Below are 15,940 nucleotides of genomic sequence, written 5' to 3'. Positions count from 1 at the left end.
GCGCGCCCCGCTAAGCACAACAGCGCAAGCGCAGCGCTCATCCTTCTCCACACTACGAGATGGGGCTGCCATAGAGACGGACCAAATTCTGCTACTGCCGATCCGCGTATTAATATGTAATGCAGCCACTGAGATTGCTGCTAACGTAAAACCTTTTCTCCTCGCGGATCACACTCGCGCAGTGATACATGAACGCGTGAGGTATTATAACGAGTGTACAGACCTCCGACTAGTCAGTCTGCATTAGTCTGCATTTGTCTGTACCAGTCTATAGTCAAGTTTCAGTCTGCGCCTAATAAGATTACCATATTCCTGTACATAGCCATGAAGATAAATGTATAGACACTTTTGTCAAGTATCAGAGATATGTGAGAATAAGATTAATGTACCAATACCAAAGGAACTTCAGGTTGTCAATTGTAAATAGCATCCAGAACCAAGTTAAGTAATTTTTATGCTTGTTATTATTTTAATAAATGTGTGTGAAAATTAATCAAGTTCTGTTTAAAGTTGGCCACTGTCAATCTGCTACTCTAAGTGTGCAAGTGGCATTTCTATCATCTGACCTAATGGCAGAAAAAATAAAAACTTTGAGGTTCGCCGATGACATTGTAATTCTGTCAGAGACAGCAAAGGACTTGGAAGAGCAGTTGAATGGAATGGACAATGTCTTGAAAGGAGGATATAAGATGAACATCAACAAAAGCGAAACAAGGATAATGGAATGTAGTCTAATTAAGTTGGGTGATACTGAGGGAATTAGATTAGGAAATGAGGCACTTAAAGTAGTAAAGGAGTTTTGCTATTTGGGGAGCAAAATAACTGATGATGGTCGAAGCAGAGAGGATATAAAATGTAGGCTGGCAAAGGCAAGGAAAGCGTTTCTGAAGAAGAGAAATTTGTTAACATCCAGTATTGATGTAAGTGTCAGGAAGTCATTTCTGAAAGTATTCGTATGGAGTGTAGCCATGTATGGAAGTGAAACATGGACGATAAATAGTTTGGACAAGAAGAGAATAGAAGCTTTCGAAATGTGGTGCTACAGAAGAATGCTGAAGATTAGATGGGTAGATCACATAACTAATGAGGAAGTATTGAATAGGATTGGGGAGAAGAGAAGTTTGTGGCACAACTTGACTGGAAGAAGGGATCGGTTGGTAGGACATGTTCTGAGGCATCAAGGGCTCACCAATTTAGTATTGGAGGGCAGCGTGGAGGGTAAAAATCGTAGAGGGAGACCAAGAGATGAATACACTAAGCAGATTCAGAAGGATGTAGGTTGCAGTAGGTACTGGGAGATGAAAAAGCTTGCACAGGATAGAGTAGCATGGAGAGCTGCATCAAACCAGTCTCAGGACTGAAGACCACAACAACAACAACAATGGCAGAAGACAAACACGCCACGATAAGACCACGAGACATATTGCTGACACTCGCCTACTTTGTTAGAGCAAGAAGTCAAATAATCTGATGGTGTGTGTACTGAAGGTCTTACTGTACGCACACCACAGTATCAAACTAATTACGTCCACTTTCTGAATTCTAATTCCTTATCATGTTCCAGACCTCACGTCAGTATAGTTCTTCCCTCCTCACGCCAGCCTGCGTGAGCTAAAACGCGTGCATTTCGACCTCATTTGTAACACGGTATTGGCTCTTCTGCCAACACAACAGGGGTTCACAAAATCTTAGCGTTGTCATTGAACAGAAAAGAGCCTCACCAAAAATGAATGTATTTTGTGCTGTTTCTGTTTAAAAGCTTATTGACCTTTCTTTTTTGCAGAGGTAAATGTGACAGGGATGTCATTCCTGGACAATGCTGCAAAATCGGTTCTTCCCTCAACTTCATGAAAATTCCAGTGATCTCAATTTTATGCATGGTGGCACCCCACTTCACTTTCACCTTCAGCTATGGTGTCATATTAACAATACCAACCCACAATATCAGACTGAAAGAGGTGGGCAACAAGATCTTGTTCATCAGTTTTGGCTTCCCAGGTCACCAGACCTTACACTTTGTGATTCTTTTCTGTAGGCACAGGTAAAAGACAGAGTCTTTGTCCCATCTATGGCAGCTACTCTTCAAGCTCTGAGAATCTGAATTGCTGAAGCTGTTGATTCAATTTACAGGGACCTGTCAATTTGTCTGTAGAATGAAATGACTACTATTCTGATGATTCTTGAGCAACATACAGGGCTCGTGTTGGGTGTACGGTATAATGTTTGTGCAGACACAAAACTTTGAACCTTCCTCTATAGAGTGACATGCACATCGTGTTTCTGTCTTTCACAGGTTGTCTGTAATAAACAACTGAAATCTGTTTCTTCTTTCTGAGTCGTCATGTATTTGTTGTAAATAGTCATCTAGTATTTCTATTGTCATCGTAGCTGCAAAATACTAACGCGAATTCCTTACATACGAATGAAAAAACTGGTAGAAGCCGACCTCGGGGAAGATCAGTTTGGATTCCGTAGAAATGTTGGAACACGTGAGGCAATACTGACCCTACGACTTATCTTAGAAGAAAGATTAAGGAAAGGCAAACCTACGTTTCTAGCATTTGTAGACTTCAAGAAAGCTTTTGACAATGTTAACTGGAATACTCTCTTTCAAATTCTGAAGGTGGCAGGGGTAAAATACAGGGAGCTAAAGGCTATTTACAATTTGTACAGAAACCAGATGGCAGTTATAAGAGTCGAGGGACATGAAAGGGAAGCAGCGGTTGGGAAGGGAGTGAGACAGGGTTGTAGCCTCTCCCCGATGCTATTCAATCTGTATATTGAGCAAGCCTTAAAGGAAACAAAAGAAAAGTTCGGAGTAGGTATTAAAATCCATGGAGAAGAAATAAAAACTTTGAGGTTCGCCGATGACATTGTAATTCTGTTAGAGACAGCAAAGGACTCGGAAGAGCAGTTGAACGGAATGGATAGTGTCTTCAAAGGAGGATATAAGATGAACATCAACAAAAGCAAAACAAGGATAATGGAATGTAGTCAAATTAAGTCGGGTGATGCTGAAGGAATTAGATTATGAAATGAGAAACTTAAAGTAGAAAAGGAGTTTTGCTATTTGGGCAGCAAAATACCTGATGATAGTCGAAGTAGAGAGGATATAAAATGTAGACTGGGCAATGGCAAGGAAAGCGTTTCTGAAGAAGAGAAATTTGTTAACATCAAGTATTGATTTAACTGTCAGGAAGTCGTTTCTGAAAGTATTTGTATGGAGTGTAGCCATGTATGGAAGTGAAACATGGACGATAAATAGTTTGGACAAAAAGAGAATAAAAGCTTTCGAAATGTGGTGCTACAGAAGAATGCTGAAGATTAGGTGGGTAGATCACATAACTAATGAGGACGTATTGAATAGAATTGGGGAGAAGAGGAGCTTGTGGCACAACTTGACTAGAAAAAGGGATCGGTTGGTAGGTCATGTTCTGAGGCAGCGAAGGATTACCAATTTAGCATTGGAGGGCAGTGTGGAGGGTAAAAATCGTAGAGGGAGACCAAGAGATGAATACACTAAGCAGATTCAGAAGGATGTAGGCTGCAGTAGGTACTGGGAGATGAAGAAGTTTGCACAGGATAGAGTAGCATGGAGAGCTGCATCAAACCAGTCTCAGGACTGAAGACCACAACAGCAACAACGACAAATAGATACTAATTAATTGCCTCCCTTTATGCATATCTCACAAAAAGGCCATGATGGAAAAATCAGAGGGCTCTGGAGCTCACATGGAGGGTCATCGACAATTGTTCTTCCTGCGGATCCGTTGCAGCTGCAACAGGAGAGAGGGGAAGTGATGTTGGTGCACAAAGTACCCTCCACCATGCACTGTAAGGTGGTTTTCAGAGTCTTAATGTAGATGAAGACACAGATATAGATGTAGATGTAGAGGCAGCAATACTTACAGCAGATCGTCCTGGTTGCGAGTGATGTAACGCAGCAGCCGGGAGCCCAGTACGAAGCCTCCTCCGTGGGCATACGGCAGGTAGTAGTCACACAGTACCCAGTCGGTGTCCCACCACCTGAGAGGACACAGCAAGTGGTCACTGAAAGTTGTTCACTTCACAAAGACAGTTCATTCTACAAAGATCAATAGCTGGAAGCGCTTTTAGCAAGTTAAATAGGACTTTAAAAACTAAGCCTTAGAGGTGTCTGAAGAGAAATCCACACACACACACACACACACACACACACACACACACACAAAGTTCCATCACCCCGGTTCCCAGAACTCCTGAAGATAGACGTTGACTGTGGATATTGTATCACAGACACAGTCTCTTTGACTGTTCAGAGATGTCACTAAACCCACCCAAAGATCTACACAACCGTGCTACGAGCAGCGCCTATTAGACGGAGGGGGTCTGACAACCGATCAGTTCCAGTCATTCCACCAGGTTGGAGGTGCACGGCTCATGTTGTCTGTAGTTCAACCGTGCCTACAGGGTCAATTACACAGTTCGATTGCATCCGCACAGTTACTTTGTGGCAGGAACGGCTCTCAACAAGCGTAGTGTCCATGCATCTCGGAGTGAACCAAAGCGATGTCTTTCGGACATGGAGGGCACACAAAGAGACAGGAACTGTCGATGACATCGTGTAAGGCAACAGAGATAATATGGTGGGCAAAATAGACCGGAAAATATTTGTTTGTGTTTTGATGGTCATTGTATTTCCGTTGTATAGTGTTTTGGTTTTCTATTAATTGCAACGAATTGTAAAAGTGTGGTGACAAATGTGTAAGATTATATAATGTATTTAGATTTAAGTATTTAAATATTATAAAATGCTGTAAACGAATTGTGGCCATGTTTAGGGATTATTTTGACTAGTGTGATATCATGTGACCCGACTCAGGACTGTGGATATGAACGGCAAAATGAGGTCTTTGGTCATTGGCCGTGGTAGTGGCTAGTTGGGAGCGGCAAAGTGCCACGAATGCAAGCATGGACACCAGTGTATGCGAAGGAACAAAGTGAAAGTGTGTGGGTGTGAGACAAACAGTGTACGAATTGCACCGATTATTATCTGTGAACTTAAAAATGCATGGCCACAACGTTAAAGTGTTTCTTTTGAATAAATAAGTTTCAATGTGAACGTGTATAGTTCAATTCACTGCTGTTCAAAAGCCTGCCAATATCTGACTCAATAATAGTGGCACAAATGCAACCGTTTACTACCAATCCCCTTTGCAGATGAACCACGTGAAAAATAGGTAGTAAACGAGCCCGAGTTCAGTTGCAAGCTATCGATGGATTATGGTTCGAAGGAACCCTGACAGCAACATCACCATCTTCAATAATACTTTTCGTGCATCCACAGGGCATCATGTTATAGCTCAAACTGTGTGCAATAGGCTGCATGATGCGCAACTTCACTCCCAATGTCGATCTTTGAAACCACCACACCATACAGCGTAGTACAGATGGGCCCAACAACGTGCCGAATGGACTGCTCGGGATTGGCATCACGTTCTCTTCACCGATGAGTATCACATATGCCTTCAACCAGACAATTGTCAAAGATGTGTTTGGAGGCAACCCAGCCAGGCTGAATGCCTTAGACACACTGTCCAGCGAGCGCAGCAAGGTGGAGGTTCCCTGCTGTTTTGGGGTGGCATTATGTGGGGCTGACGTACACCACTGGTGGTCATTGAAGGCACCATAATGGCTGTACGATAGGTGAATGCCATCCTCCAACCGATAGTGCAACCATATCGGCAGCATATTGCGAGGCATTCGCCTTTGTGGATGACAATTCGCGCCTCCATCGTGCGCATCTTGTGAATGACTTCCTTCAGGATAACAACATCACTTGACTAGAGTGGCCAGCATGTTATCCAGACACGAACCCTATTGAACATGACTGGGATAAACTGAAAAGAGCTGTTTACAGACAACGTGATCTACCAACGCCTCTGAGGGATCTACGCCGAATCGCCATTGAGGAGTGGCACAATCTGGACTGACAGTGTCTTGATGAACTTGTGGATAGTATGCCACAACGAATACAGGCATGCATCAATGCAAGAGGACATGCTACTGGGTATCAGAGGCACCATTGTATACAGCAATCTGGACCACCACCTCTGAAGGTCTAGCTGTATGGTGGTACAACATGCAATGTGTGGTTTTCATGAGCAATAAAAATGGTGGAAATGATGTTTATGTCGTTCTCTATTCCAATTATCTGTACAGGTTCCGAGACTCTCAGAACTGAAGTGATGCAAAACTTTTTTTGATGTGTGTATAACCAAAGAACCTCAGTCTTAAACAGTGTCTGCACTGACAAGAAATTTTGTGTACGCATATGGCATGTACGAGGAACTTTCAATAAGAAATGCAACATGTTTTTTTTTTCTGAAAGATGGTTGGTTTTATTCAGGATTCCAACACACCATATTATTCGCCACTCTTTTGGCTACAAAACTATTTTTTAATGTACTCTCCACTCAATGCGGCGGGCTTGCACCACCTTACTGGAAGGACCGTATGTCCGTACAGTACCACTGTACTGGTCGACATCAGAACTGACATCTTGCTGCATCAGTAACTTCCCCATCATCCGTGTACTGCTACCCACAGAATGCATCCTTCATTAGGCCAAACAGACGAGAATCATAAGATGTGACATTCGGGCTGTAGGGTGGTGAGGAATCCACCGGATACACACCTTCAAGTACCTCATCTGGTGGATGGATGTGTCAGCACTACCAACAGAGATGCCCAGCTGTGCAGTGAGGTGTTTGATTGTGATCTGTCCATCAATTCAAATCAGAGTGTCCACACATTCCAACATTGCAGGAGTCACAGCTCTGTGCAGTCACACAGTGCACAGGAGATCGGACAGGTTTATGCGACCTTGTTGTGATGGTGAAAGGTGGTTTGCCCAATAACTCACCACACTTTTGTTCATTACCAGGTCTCCATAGACACTTAGCAAGTGCTTGTAAATATCGGTGAGACTGATTTTCTGCCAAAAGAAAATCAATGACAGCCCTCTTCTTGGAACACACCTCCATTACAGATGCCATTTTGAAGGCTACATATAGCACCGCCTCCTATCGAAATGCCATGAAACTATAGGGCTCAAGCAGGAATACGTTGTGACTCGCCGATCTTTCAAAGGGCCACTGCGCAGTTACACGCACCCTCTACATGCGGCGCTGTCTACCAGCCATGCAGCAGCCGCGCCACCTAAGCGGCCAACCAGCCAGCGGCCGCTGGACTTGGACTCAGTTATGATTTGAATGTTAAAGTGTGCACACGTCTTACTCTGTTTACTTGATCTGTGACTTTCATGTATTGCGTCTTCCTTGAAATATATTTGTTCAACTTGAAGTTATAACAATTGGCGACGAGGTAGTGATTTTTCTTTTCCATCGTTGACCCACGTGTTTCCATGGCTACTTTAGAGAAACTATTGCAAGGTCTCACAGAACAGCAAACGCTTCTTACAAATGCAATTCGTAATTTCGTCACGGCATCAAATGCGGGGCGTCTCTCATCGTTGTCTCTACCTACTGTTCCTCCTTATGACGAGACGGCAGAAGACTGGTCTGATTACGAAAAACGTCTTCGACAGCACTTCTTGGCATTTCGTGTCGCGGACAAACAAACATGTAAGTCTCTGTTCCTTTCATGGATTTCACCTCAAATGTATCGGTTGTTGTCACAATTGGCTCCTTTGAAAGATCCTGCGTCTTTGTCCTTTGCTGAAATGTGCTCACTTCTGTCCGTCTATTTTCAAAAGCAAACGCACATGGTAGCCTCTCGTGTTGCCTTTTATCGTTGTCAAAAACAACCGAATCAATCCTATCACACTTGGGCTGCTGAACTTCACGGCCTCTGTAGAAAGTCTCAATTTGTTACTGAAGTTCACAAAGAATCCTACGCCGATTCCATGGTACGGGATGCTATTATCTGATCGGCGCCCGACAAAGAAGTTAGGCAACATACCCTTCACTTAGCAAATCCAACTCTAGATGAAGTCCTATCCATTGCTCAGTCTTTTGAAATTTCTCGTACCGCTGGAGCGCAAAGAAAGGCGTGGGGTGACGTTGGGGAAATACAACCTCTGTGCGATGTTGACAAAGCATGTAGTGTGTCCCTGCTGGATGACGTGGCCGCAGTACGCTCCCACGCACAGCCTCGGCCTAATCGTAAACAAACCTCTAAGAAACTGCAGCAAAACCCACGGCAACTTCCTTCGTGTCCATGGTGTTTTACAAAACATTCACGAGAAGATTCTCCACAACGTTGGACCGTGTGTCACAAATGCAAAAAAAAGGGTCATGTGTCATCCATTTGAAAATCCGATATACATGATGTTTGTGAACATGATGCTGATTCTGATTCTGTGTTGTCTGTCAATTGTACTTCTTCCCTTTCAGGGAAGTTATTCCTCACTGTCCAAATACTTGGTCGAGATGTTCGCATGCAGGTGGATACTGGTTCTGCTGCCACTATCATCAATTCTCAGACATATCTTCAGTTGGGTTCTCCAATCCTGTCACCTGTCACTAGGCAATTACGGACTTACAATAAACAGAAGATTTCTCTCTTGGGACAATTTGATGCTGAGGTATCTTACAAATCTGTTGTTCACACTGTTCCCATATTTGTGGTCGACCATAGTAACGCGGAGAATCTTTTTGGTTTCGATGCCTTTCGCGTTTTTGGGTTCTCCATAGATGACTCTGTCAATATCGTCACTGATGCTATAGCTTATGCCCAATTAGATGCCTTGTCGATGACATTTTTGTCCCTTTTTTCTCCTGGGTTAGGCCGAGCAAACAACTTTGAAGCTCATATCACGCTCAAACCCACTGCTCGGCCTAAGTTTTTTCGGGCTCGGCCCATTCCTGTGGCCCTTCGTGATTGGGTCAAATGGGAGCTGGATCATCTCACTGCGTCAGGGGTCTTGCTTCCTGTCACTTCCAGTGATTGGTCCTCTCCTGTCATTGTCGTTGCTAAGCCAAATGGTGATGTTCATCTCTGTGGCGATTTCAAAGCCACTGTAAATGCTCAATGCCTTATCGACACTTACCCTATGCCTCGACCTGAAGAATTGTTCACTAAACTTGCTGGAGGCCAGTATTTTTCTAAACTTGACCTGTCAGAAGCTTATCATCAACTTCCTCTCGACACTGCTTCCTGGCAGTTTCTGGTCCTTAACATGCCTTTTGGCCTCTATAAATACCAACGATTGTCATTCAGGGTTGCCAGCGCCCCTGCTCTGTTTCAGTGATTCTTGAAACAATTATTGCTCACTGTCCCTGGGTGTATAAATTACCAGGACGACATTGTTGTCACTGGCTCCACCACTGACAAACATCTTCAAAATCTCCGCACACTTTTTCATGTCTTACAGACTGCCGGTCTTAAGTGTAATCTTCAGAAATCAAAATTTTTTTAGGCATCTATCACGTACTTGCGGTTTCAACTTTCTCAGGATGGCATTCGTCCACTTCAGCAAACTGTCACTGTGATCGATGCCCTTCCTCGCCCTACATCTGTTAAGGAACTGCGGGCCTTCTTGGGGAAAATAGCATACTATCACAAGTTTTTACCATCTGCTGCTTCGGTGGCTCAGCCGTTGCATTGCCTGTTGCATAAAAACGTGCCTTTTCATTGGTCCGCGTCATGCGATGCGGCTTTCCAGAATTGCCTGGCTACTTATCGACCTGGCCAACATCTTGCTGGCTACTTATCGACCTGGCCAACATCTTGTACTTGCCACAGACGCCTCTCAATTCCGGGTCAGTGCAGTCCTTGTGCACCGTTTTTCTGACGGTTCTGAACAACCCATTGCTTATGCCTCCAAAAAGCTCACGGATGCCCAACAAAAGTATTCTCAAATTGAAAAAGAAGTTTTGGCCATTATTTATGCTCTTCATAAGTTTGGTGTTTTTCTCTATGGATCCAAATTTCATCTTGTTACGGATCACAAACCACTTGCTTCCTTGTTTCATCCATCATTGTCACTTCCTGACAAGGCTGCACAGTGCCTCCAGCATTGGGCTCTTTACTTGTCTCGTTTCAATTATGAGATTCATTTCCGGCCAACGGCTCAACATGTGAATGCTGATGCACTGTCTCGCCTTCCCACAGGTCCTGATCTGGCATTCGATAGGGACGAACTTTTGTGTTTCCACCTGGATGTTGCCAAGCAGTGGGTTGTGGACGGGTTCCCCATCACCGGGGCCGGCTGACAGCTGCTACGGGTTCTGACCCTACCCTCTCCCGGGTTTTACGCTGTATTCAGAAGGCTTGGCCAGATCATCTGTCTGCTAAGACTTCTGATCCATTGTGGAACTACTACAATTTGCCTTACCGCTTCACGGCTAGGGATGGTGTTATCCTCCTCTCCACCGACAATGCTACACCGCGTGTTGTGGTACCTGCATCTTTGCGTGCTTCGGTCTTGCGCCTCCTTCACGAAGGGCACTGGGGTGTCTCTCACACAAAATCTCTGGCGTGCCGTCATGTGTACTGGCCCGGCATCGACTCTGAAATCGCACACACAGTCGCTGCCTGCGGCCCTTGTGCATCACAGGCCGCCACCCAGAAGTCGTCTTTGTCACCGTGGCCTTTGCCTGAGAAGCCATGGGAGCATATTCATGCTGACTTTGCGGGACCTTTTTCAGGTACTTACTGGTTTCTCATTATTGATGCCTACTCTAATTTCCTTTCACTGTCCGTTGCACATCGCCTACCACCGCGGCAACCACCAATGCTCTAGCTCGCATTTTCTCTTAGGAAGGCCTTCCCTCTACTCTTGTTACTAATAATGGTCCGCAATTTGCCTCTTCCAATTTTGTGGATTTTTGTGCCAGTCACGGCATCATGCATGTCAAGGCCCCTCCGTTCCACACATTTAAGGCTCAGATGAGGAAACTCCTGACTTCTTCTGCTTCTCCAGTTTCTGGCTTCTTACCGTTTCACCCCCATGGGCGACCACAGCCCGGCTGAGCTCTTACACGGCCGACAGCCCCGCACACTACTTCATCTTCTGCGGCCTTCCACCTCACGGCCGCAGGTGCCTTCGCTTGGCCGGTTCACCGCCGACAACCTCGTATGGGTACGAGGATATGGCAGGCTGCCGAAATGGAATCCTGGCCGCATCTTACGACATCGTGGTTGACGCCTGCATGAAATCCAGATGGACACGGGTGTTGCAGTGTGTCATTCGGACCAGCTTCGGCCTCGTGTGCCGGCAATGCCTGTTCCGGATGCCGCTACACGACCTTCGGATCTACCTGACGCCCGGGATATTGGAATCCCTCATTACTCACAACGTAGTCCTCTCACCGTCATATCGGTGCCAGTACAAGAACGGATGCCACCAGGAGACGTGCCCATGCAGGTACGTGATGACCGTCATCTGTCGGAGCAACTCTACTCCCCTCCTTCTCCTTCTGACGCGGACACATCACCCGTGTCTCCTGTTATAACAACCGGACTTGCCGCAATGGGCAGATTGGTGCACGGGGCCCCAGCAGATTTGACCCCCACGTCTCCTGTCATCTCAACCCATTATCATCGGGGACACTCCCGTCCGTACGGGAAGCCTCCTCCTCGAGACTTTACGGCCAAACGACACCTATGGACATTAGCAATCTTCAGGCCGTCTCCATTGAGACCTGTGCAAAAAATTTCTAATGGGGGAAAAGTGTTGTGACTCGCCGATCTTTCAAAGTGCCACCGCGCAGTTACGCTAGTCCTCTACATGCGGCACTGTCTGCTAGCTGTGTAGCAGCAGCGCCACCTAAGTGGCCAGCCAGCCAGCGGCCGCTAGACTCGGATTCAGTTATGATTTGCTGTTAAAGTGTATACACGTCTTACTCTGTTTACTTGATCTGTGACTTTCATGTATTGCGTCTTCCTTGAAATATATTTGTTCAACTTGAAGTTATCACAGAATATTCCACTACAAATTCTGCATTTTTTAACCCAAAACTGGCAGAGAAAAAAATGTGTTGCATTACTTACTAAACACCCCTCATACACTGATTTTTATAAATTGCTGAAAAATCATTACAATACTGATAAATCAAAAAGTTTCTTGTGCAGTACAATGTAATCTCTATAGGTTGTAGAGCAAATAGCACTTTGTTTCCAAAACAGGTGCAAGACACCGCACCTGCCATCCTTTCTGTAAAAAGACAGTGTAAACTGACATATTAGTAGGGTACTGCTAGCTGGAAGAATTAATGGCTATAACTGGAAGAATTAATGGCTAGAATATATTGAATACATTTGTGGGAAATAATTAATTAAAAATGGCTCATCCTTGGCATACCAATCTTTAATCAGCCAATTAAACATAATAATTGTAAATTGCCAGAACAGCTAGTCACATTATTAAACTGCCCCCCACTTCCACTTTCATACAGTAAGTGTGACATTGAAGGCACATTTATTTAAATTAACAGAGTGGAGACTGGCCAAATACAACAATATTAGGTCTGGGAAAACAGACCTTTATACCAGTTTTAAATGGTTATTGGCACATATGTTACTGATGTATCAAAATTAATACATAGTAAAAAATGGTCAAGCTTCAAGATTTATTTTTCATATGGCTTATCATAGCTATTTTGAATCTGTTATTAGATGTGGTATAATTTTCTGTGGAAGTTCAAGTAGTGTATATCCAATACTGAAACTGCATAAAAAATTGTCAGATACATGTGTACTGTCCAGCAAACAGAGACTTGTCACCTATTAATTCAGAAACTATAAATCCCAACTGTTCCCTCCATATATGTTTACAAAATTATAATCTTCCTACACAGCAGACAAAAATTATTTGATGAGAAACAATATAACATGAGAATTAAAACAAATTTTATGCTACCCAAACGCCACTTGAAAATATATGCAGGGACTCCACAATATATGGGGATGACAACATATAACAAGTTAATGGGGAAAACATATTTAATATAAAGCCAGAAATTTTAAAAATGAGGCTACAACAGATTTGTGCGAGAAATTCTACTATTGAATACAAGAATCCATAGATGATCAAATGATAATTTGAGCAATGGGTAATTAAATGTTAGATTTTATTGTACATATATATAACAAAATTGTATTATTATTATGATGCTGTTTGTTAACATCAGCTGTTCCTTGTTTATGGAGAAATTTTACTGCAATTTTGATGTGTCTCCTGTATCTGAATCAAATGATTTATATTATGTACATTATGAGACAAATAATCCACAATTCACAATTCATAATTCACAGTTCTTTGATAGATTACAGATTCTAAAATAATGATGGCAGAAAGTATAATTATCTTACCAAGAAAAGAGTGGAGATGACTTTTTGAGCAAGTTTTCAAAATATCTTGCTCACTCAGCAAACATGATGTATTTGCAGCAGAATTACAACTAGCTGCGAAATATAACCAGTACACACACAACATTACATTAAAGCGATCATATTGGCTCTGCCATCCTCAACAGCAGCTCTTACGTTCGCTAAAGTTTCTTTCAAAATAATCCCAGAAATTCAGAAAAGAATGCAGCACTAGTCAAGTGGTAGGTCACGAGACATCTGTACATTGTCTTCATACAAAATGAGTACAGTGTTCGAGTGACAGGTGGCTCGTGCATCGGAAAATTGTGGCCTGACCTATACTCCGGTGTGGTCTTTTTAGCACAAAGTTCCAGCCCAACCTACACTATGTCATCAAAAGTACCTGGACACCCCAAAAACATTCATTTTTTGTATTAGCTGCATTGTGCTGCCACCTACTGCCAGGTACTCCATATCAGCAACCTCAGTAGTCATTAGACGTTGTGAGAGAGCAGAATGGGACACTCTGCAGAACTCATGGACTTCGACATGGTCAGGTGGATAGGTGTCACTTGTGTCTGTATGCGAGATTTCCACACTCCTAAACATTCCCAGGTCACTGCTTCCAATGTTATAGTGAAGTGGAAACATGAAGGGATACATACAGCATAAAAACATACAGGCCGATCTCATCTGTTGACTGACAGAGACCACTGACTGTTGAAGAGAGTCATAATGTGTATTAGGCAGACATCTTGCATCAGGATCCACTGCAAGTACTATGACAGTTAGGTGGGAGGTAGGAAAACTTGGATTTCATGGTCGATTGGCTGCTCATAAGACATACATCATGCTGGTAAATGAGAAAGGACGCATCGCTTGGTGTAAGGAGCGTTAACATTGAACAACTGGACAGTGGAAAAATGTTGTGTGGAATGATGAATCACAGTACGCATTGACACGATCTGATGGCAGGGTGCGGGTATGCCGAATGCCCGGTGGACGTCACCTGCCAGCGTGTGTAGTGCCGACAGTAAAATTCAGAGGCAGTCGTGTTATGGTATGGTCGTGTTTTTCATGGAGGGGGCTTGCACCCCTTGTTGGTTTGCGTAGCACTATCACAGCACAGGCCTACATTGATGTTTTAAGCACCTTCTTGCTTCCCACTGTCGAAGAGCAATTTGGGGATGGCGATTGCATCTTTCAACACAATTGAGCACCTGTTCATAATGCACGGCCTGTGGTGGAATGGCTACATGACAATAACATCCCTGTAATGGACTGGCCTGCACAGAGTCCTATAGAACACCTCTGGGATGTTTTGGAACGCCGACTTCGTGCCAGGCCTCACCGACCGATATCGATACTTCTCCTCAGTGCAGCACTCCGTGAAGAATGGACTGCCATTCCCCAAGAAACCTTCCAGCAGCTGATTGAAGGTATGCCTGTGAGAGTGGAAGCTGTCATCATGGCTACGGGTGGGCCAAAACCGTATTGAATTCCAGAATTACCGATGGAGGGCTCCACGAACTTGTAAATCATTTTCAGCCAGGTGTCCGGATACTTTTGATCAAAATAGTGTATTTTGGACTTCACCTCCAAAGTGTTAACAGTTATGTTACAAATAAGTGCAGGAAAGTTCCTTCAAATCTTGGTGCAATAAAACAAGTACATATTTTGGCCATTATGTGGAGAGACAGTCAGATCCCTGAGAGCACGGTGCCACGGGAGCAGCATACAACACACGTATCCTGTTTGCGGCACTACGTAGCTGTGTCATGCCATCAGTATGAGGTGCTTGCCATTGACTTGGCGAGGTAATAATTGTGATCCAGAGGCATGCTGTGGAAGGCTCACTTAATGAAAAATTTGAACAATGAAGCTACAAAGCTGCCAGGATCTCACTGTTAATGAGATCAGTTGTGCAGTTGTTCTCAATCCATCTACAACACCACCAGTATGTGAGAAGTTGTCCCATGAGGTGAGTCTGTCTTGTCCTTGCTTTCCCTTGCTGCATACTCCATCCTTTCTGGACTTGTTAGGTCCTTGATAAAGTACTCCTTTGGGTGATACTCTGTAGTGGACAATGTGTTCTTTCTAGGTTTTCTGCAAAATGTGTGTGTGTGTGTGTGTGTGTGTGTGTGTGTGTGTGTGTGAGTGAGTGTGTGTTTTTGTTTTGTGACACACCACTTATTTAACATGGAATGAAATCCAATTCCCTGAGATACCCTGAGATACAAGGTGGACTCCCCAATTTTAAACAACCACTGAAGAGCACGCGGGTGCAGTAGCGGAGTGAGAGTACTGGTGTTACGTGGGGCAAATGACGTCATTTTCAGTCATCACTATGTCGTGATCTGGTGAGCATCGAGGCTTTGTTGTAGAAGTGTTCTTTAAAAACAACAATAGTTTGGCGGTGACACAGAGGGCTTTTCATATGTGGTTTCATTTGAATCGTTGTGGTAGGGTTCTTGATGCTAAAATCATTAGGAAATCCATTACTAGTGTTAGGGCAACAGGATGTGCGCTTTCTAGAAAACCAGCTGGCCGACCTAAAACTGTGGGGACAGCTGAAAACATTGTGGCAGTGAGAGCATCCATCGAACAGCATCCACAGTGCTCTGCG

The 15,940-nt window shown here is 44.0% G+C and overlaps 1 protein-coding gene across 1 annotated transcript in view; it reads right to left on the bottom strand.

The window, feature by feature from the left end:
- The window catches only part of LOC124719748 (beta-1,3-galactosyltransferase 6-like), a 56,437-nt gene that overhangs the window by 19,144 nt on the left and 21,353 nt on the right, over nt 1-15,940 (bottom strand). The window contains exon 3 of the mRNA XM_047244949.1: nt 3,910-4,026. Coding sequence (XP_047100905.1) covers nt 3,910-4,026 — 117 coding nt within the window. The remainder of the gene's footprint in view (nt 1-3,909; nt 4,027-15,940) is intronic.

Source organism: Schistocerca piceifrons, chromosome 11, assembly GCF_021461385.2.
Source record: "Schistocerca piceifrons isolate TAMUIC-IGC-003096 chromosome 11, iqSchPice1.1, whole genome shotgun sequence".
Taxonomy (NCBI): domain Eukaryota; kingdom Metazoa; phylum Arthropoda; class Insecta; order Orthoptera; family Acrididae; genus Schistocerca; species Schistocerca piceifrons.
Note: the sequence above shows the minus strand (reverse complement) of the source record. Positions and strands in the feature narration are given on the sequence as shown.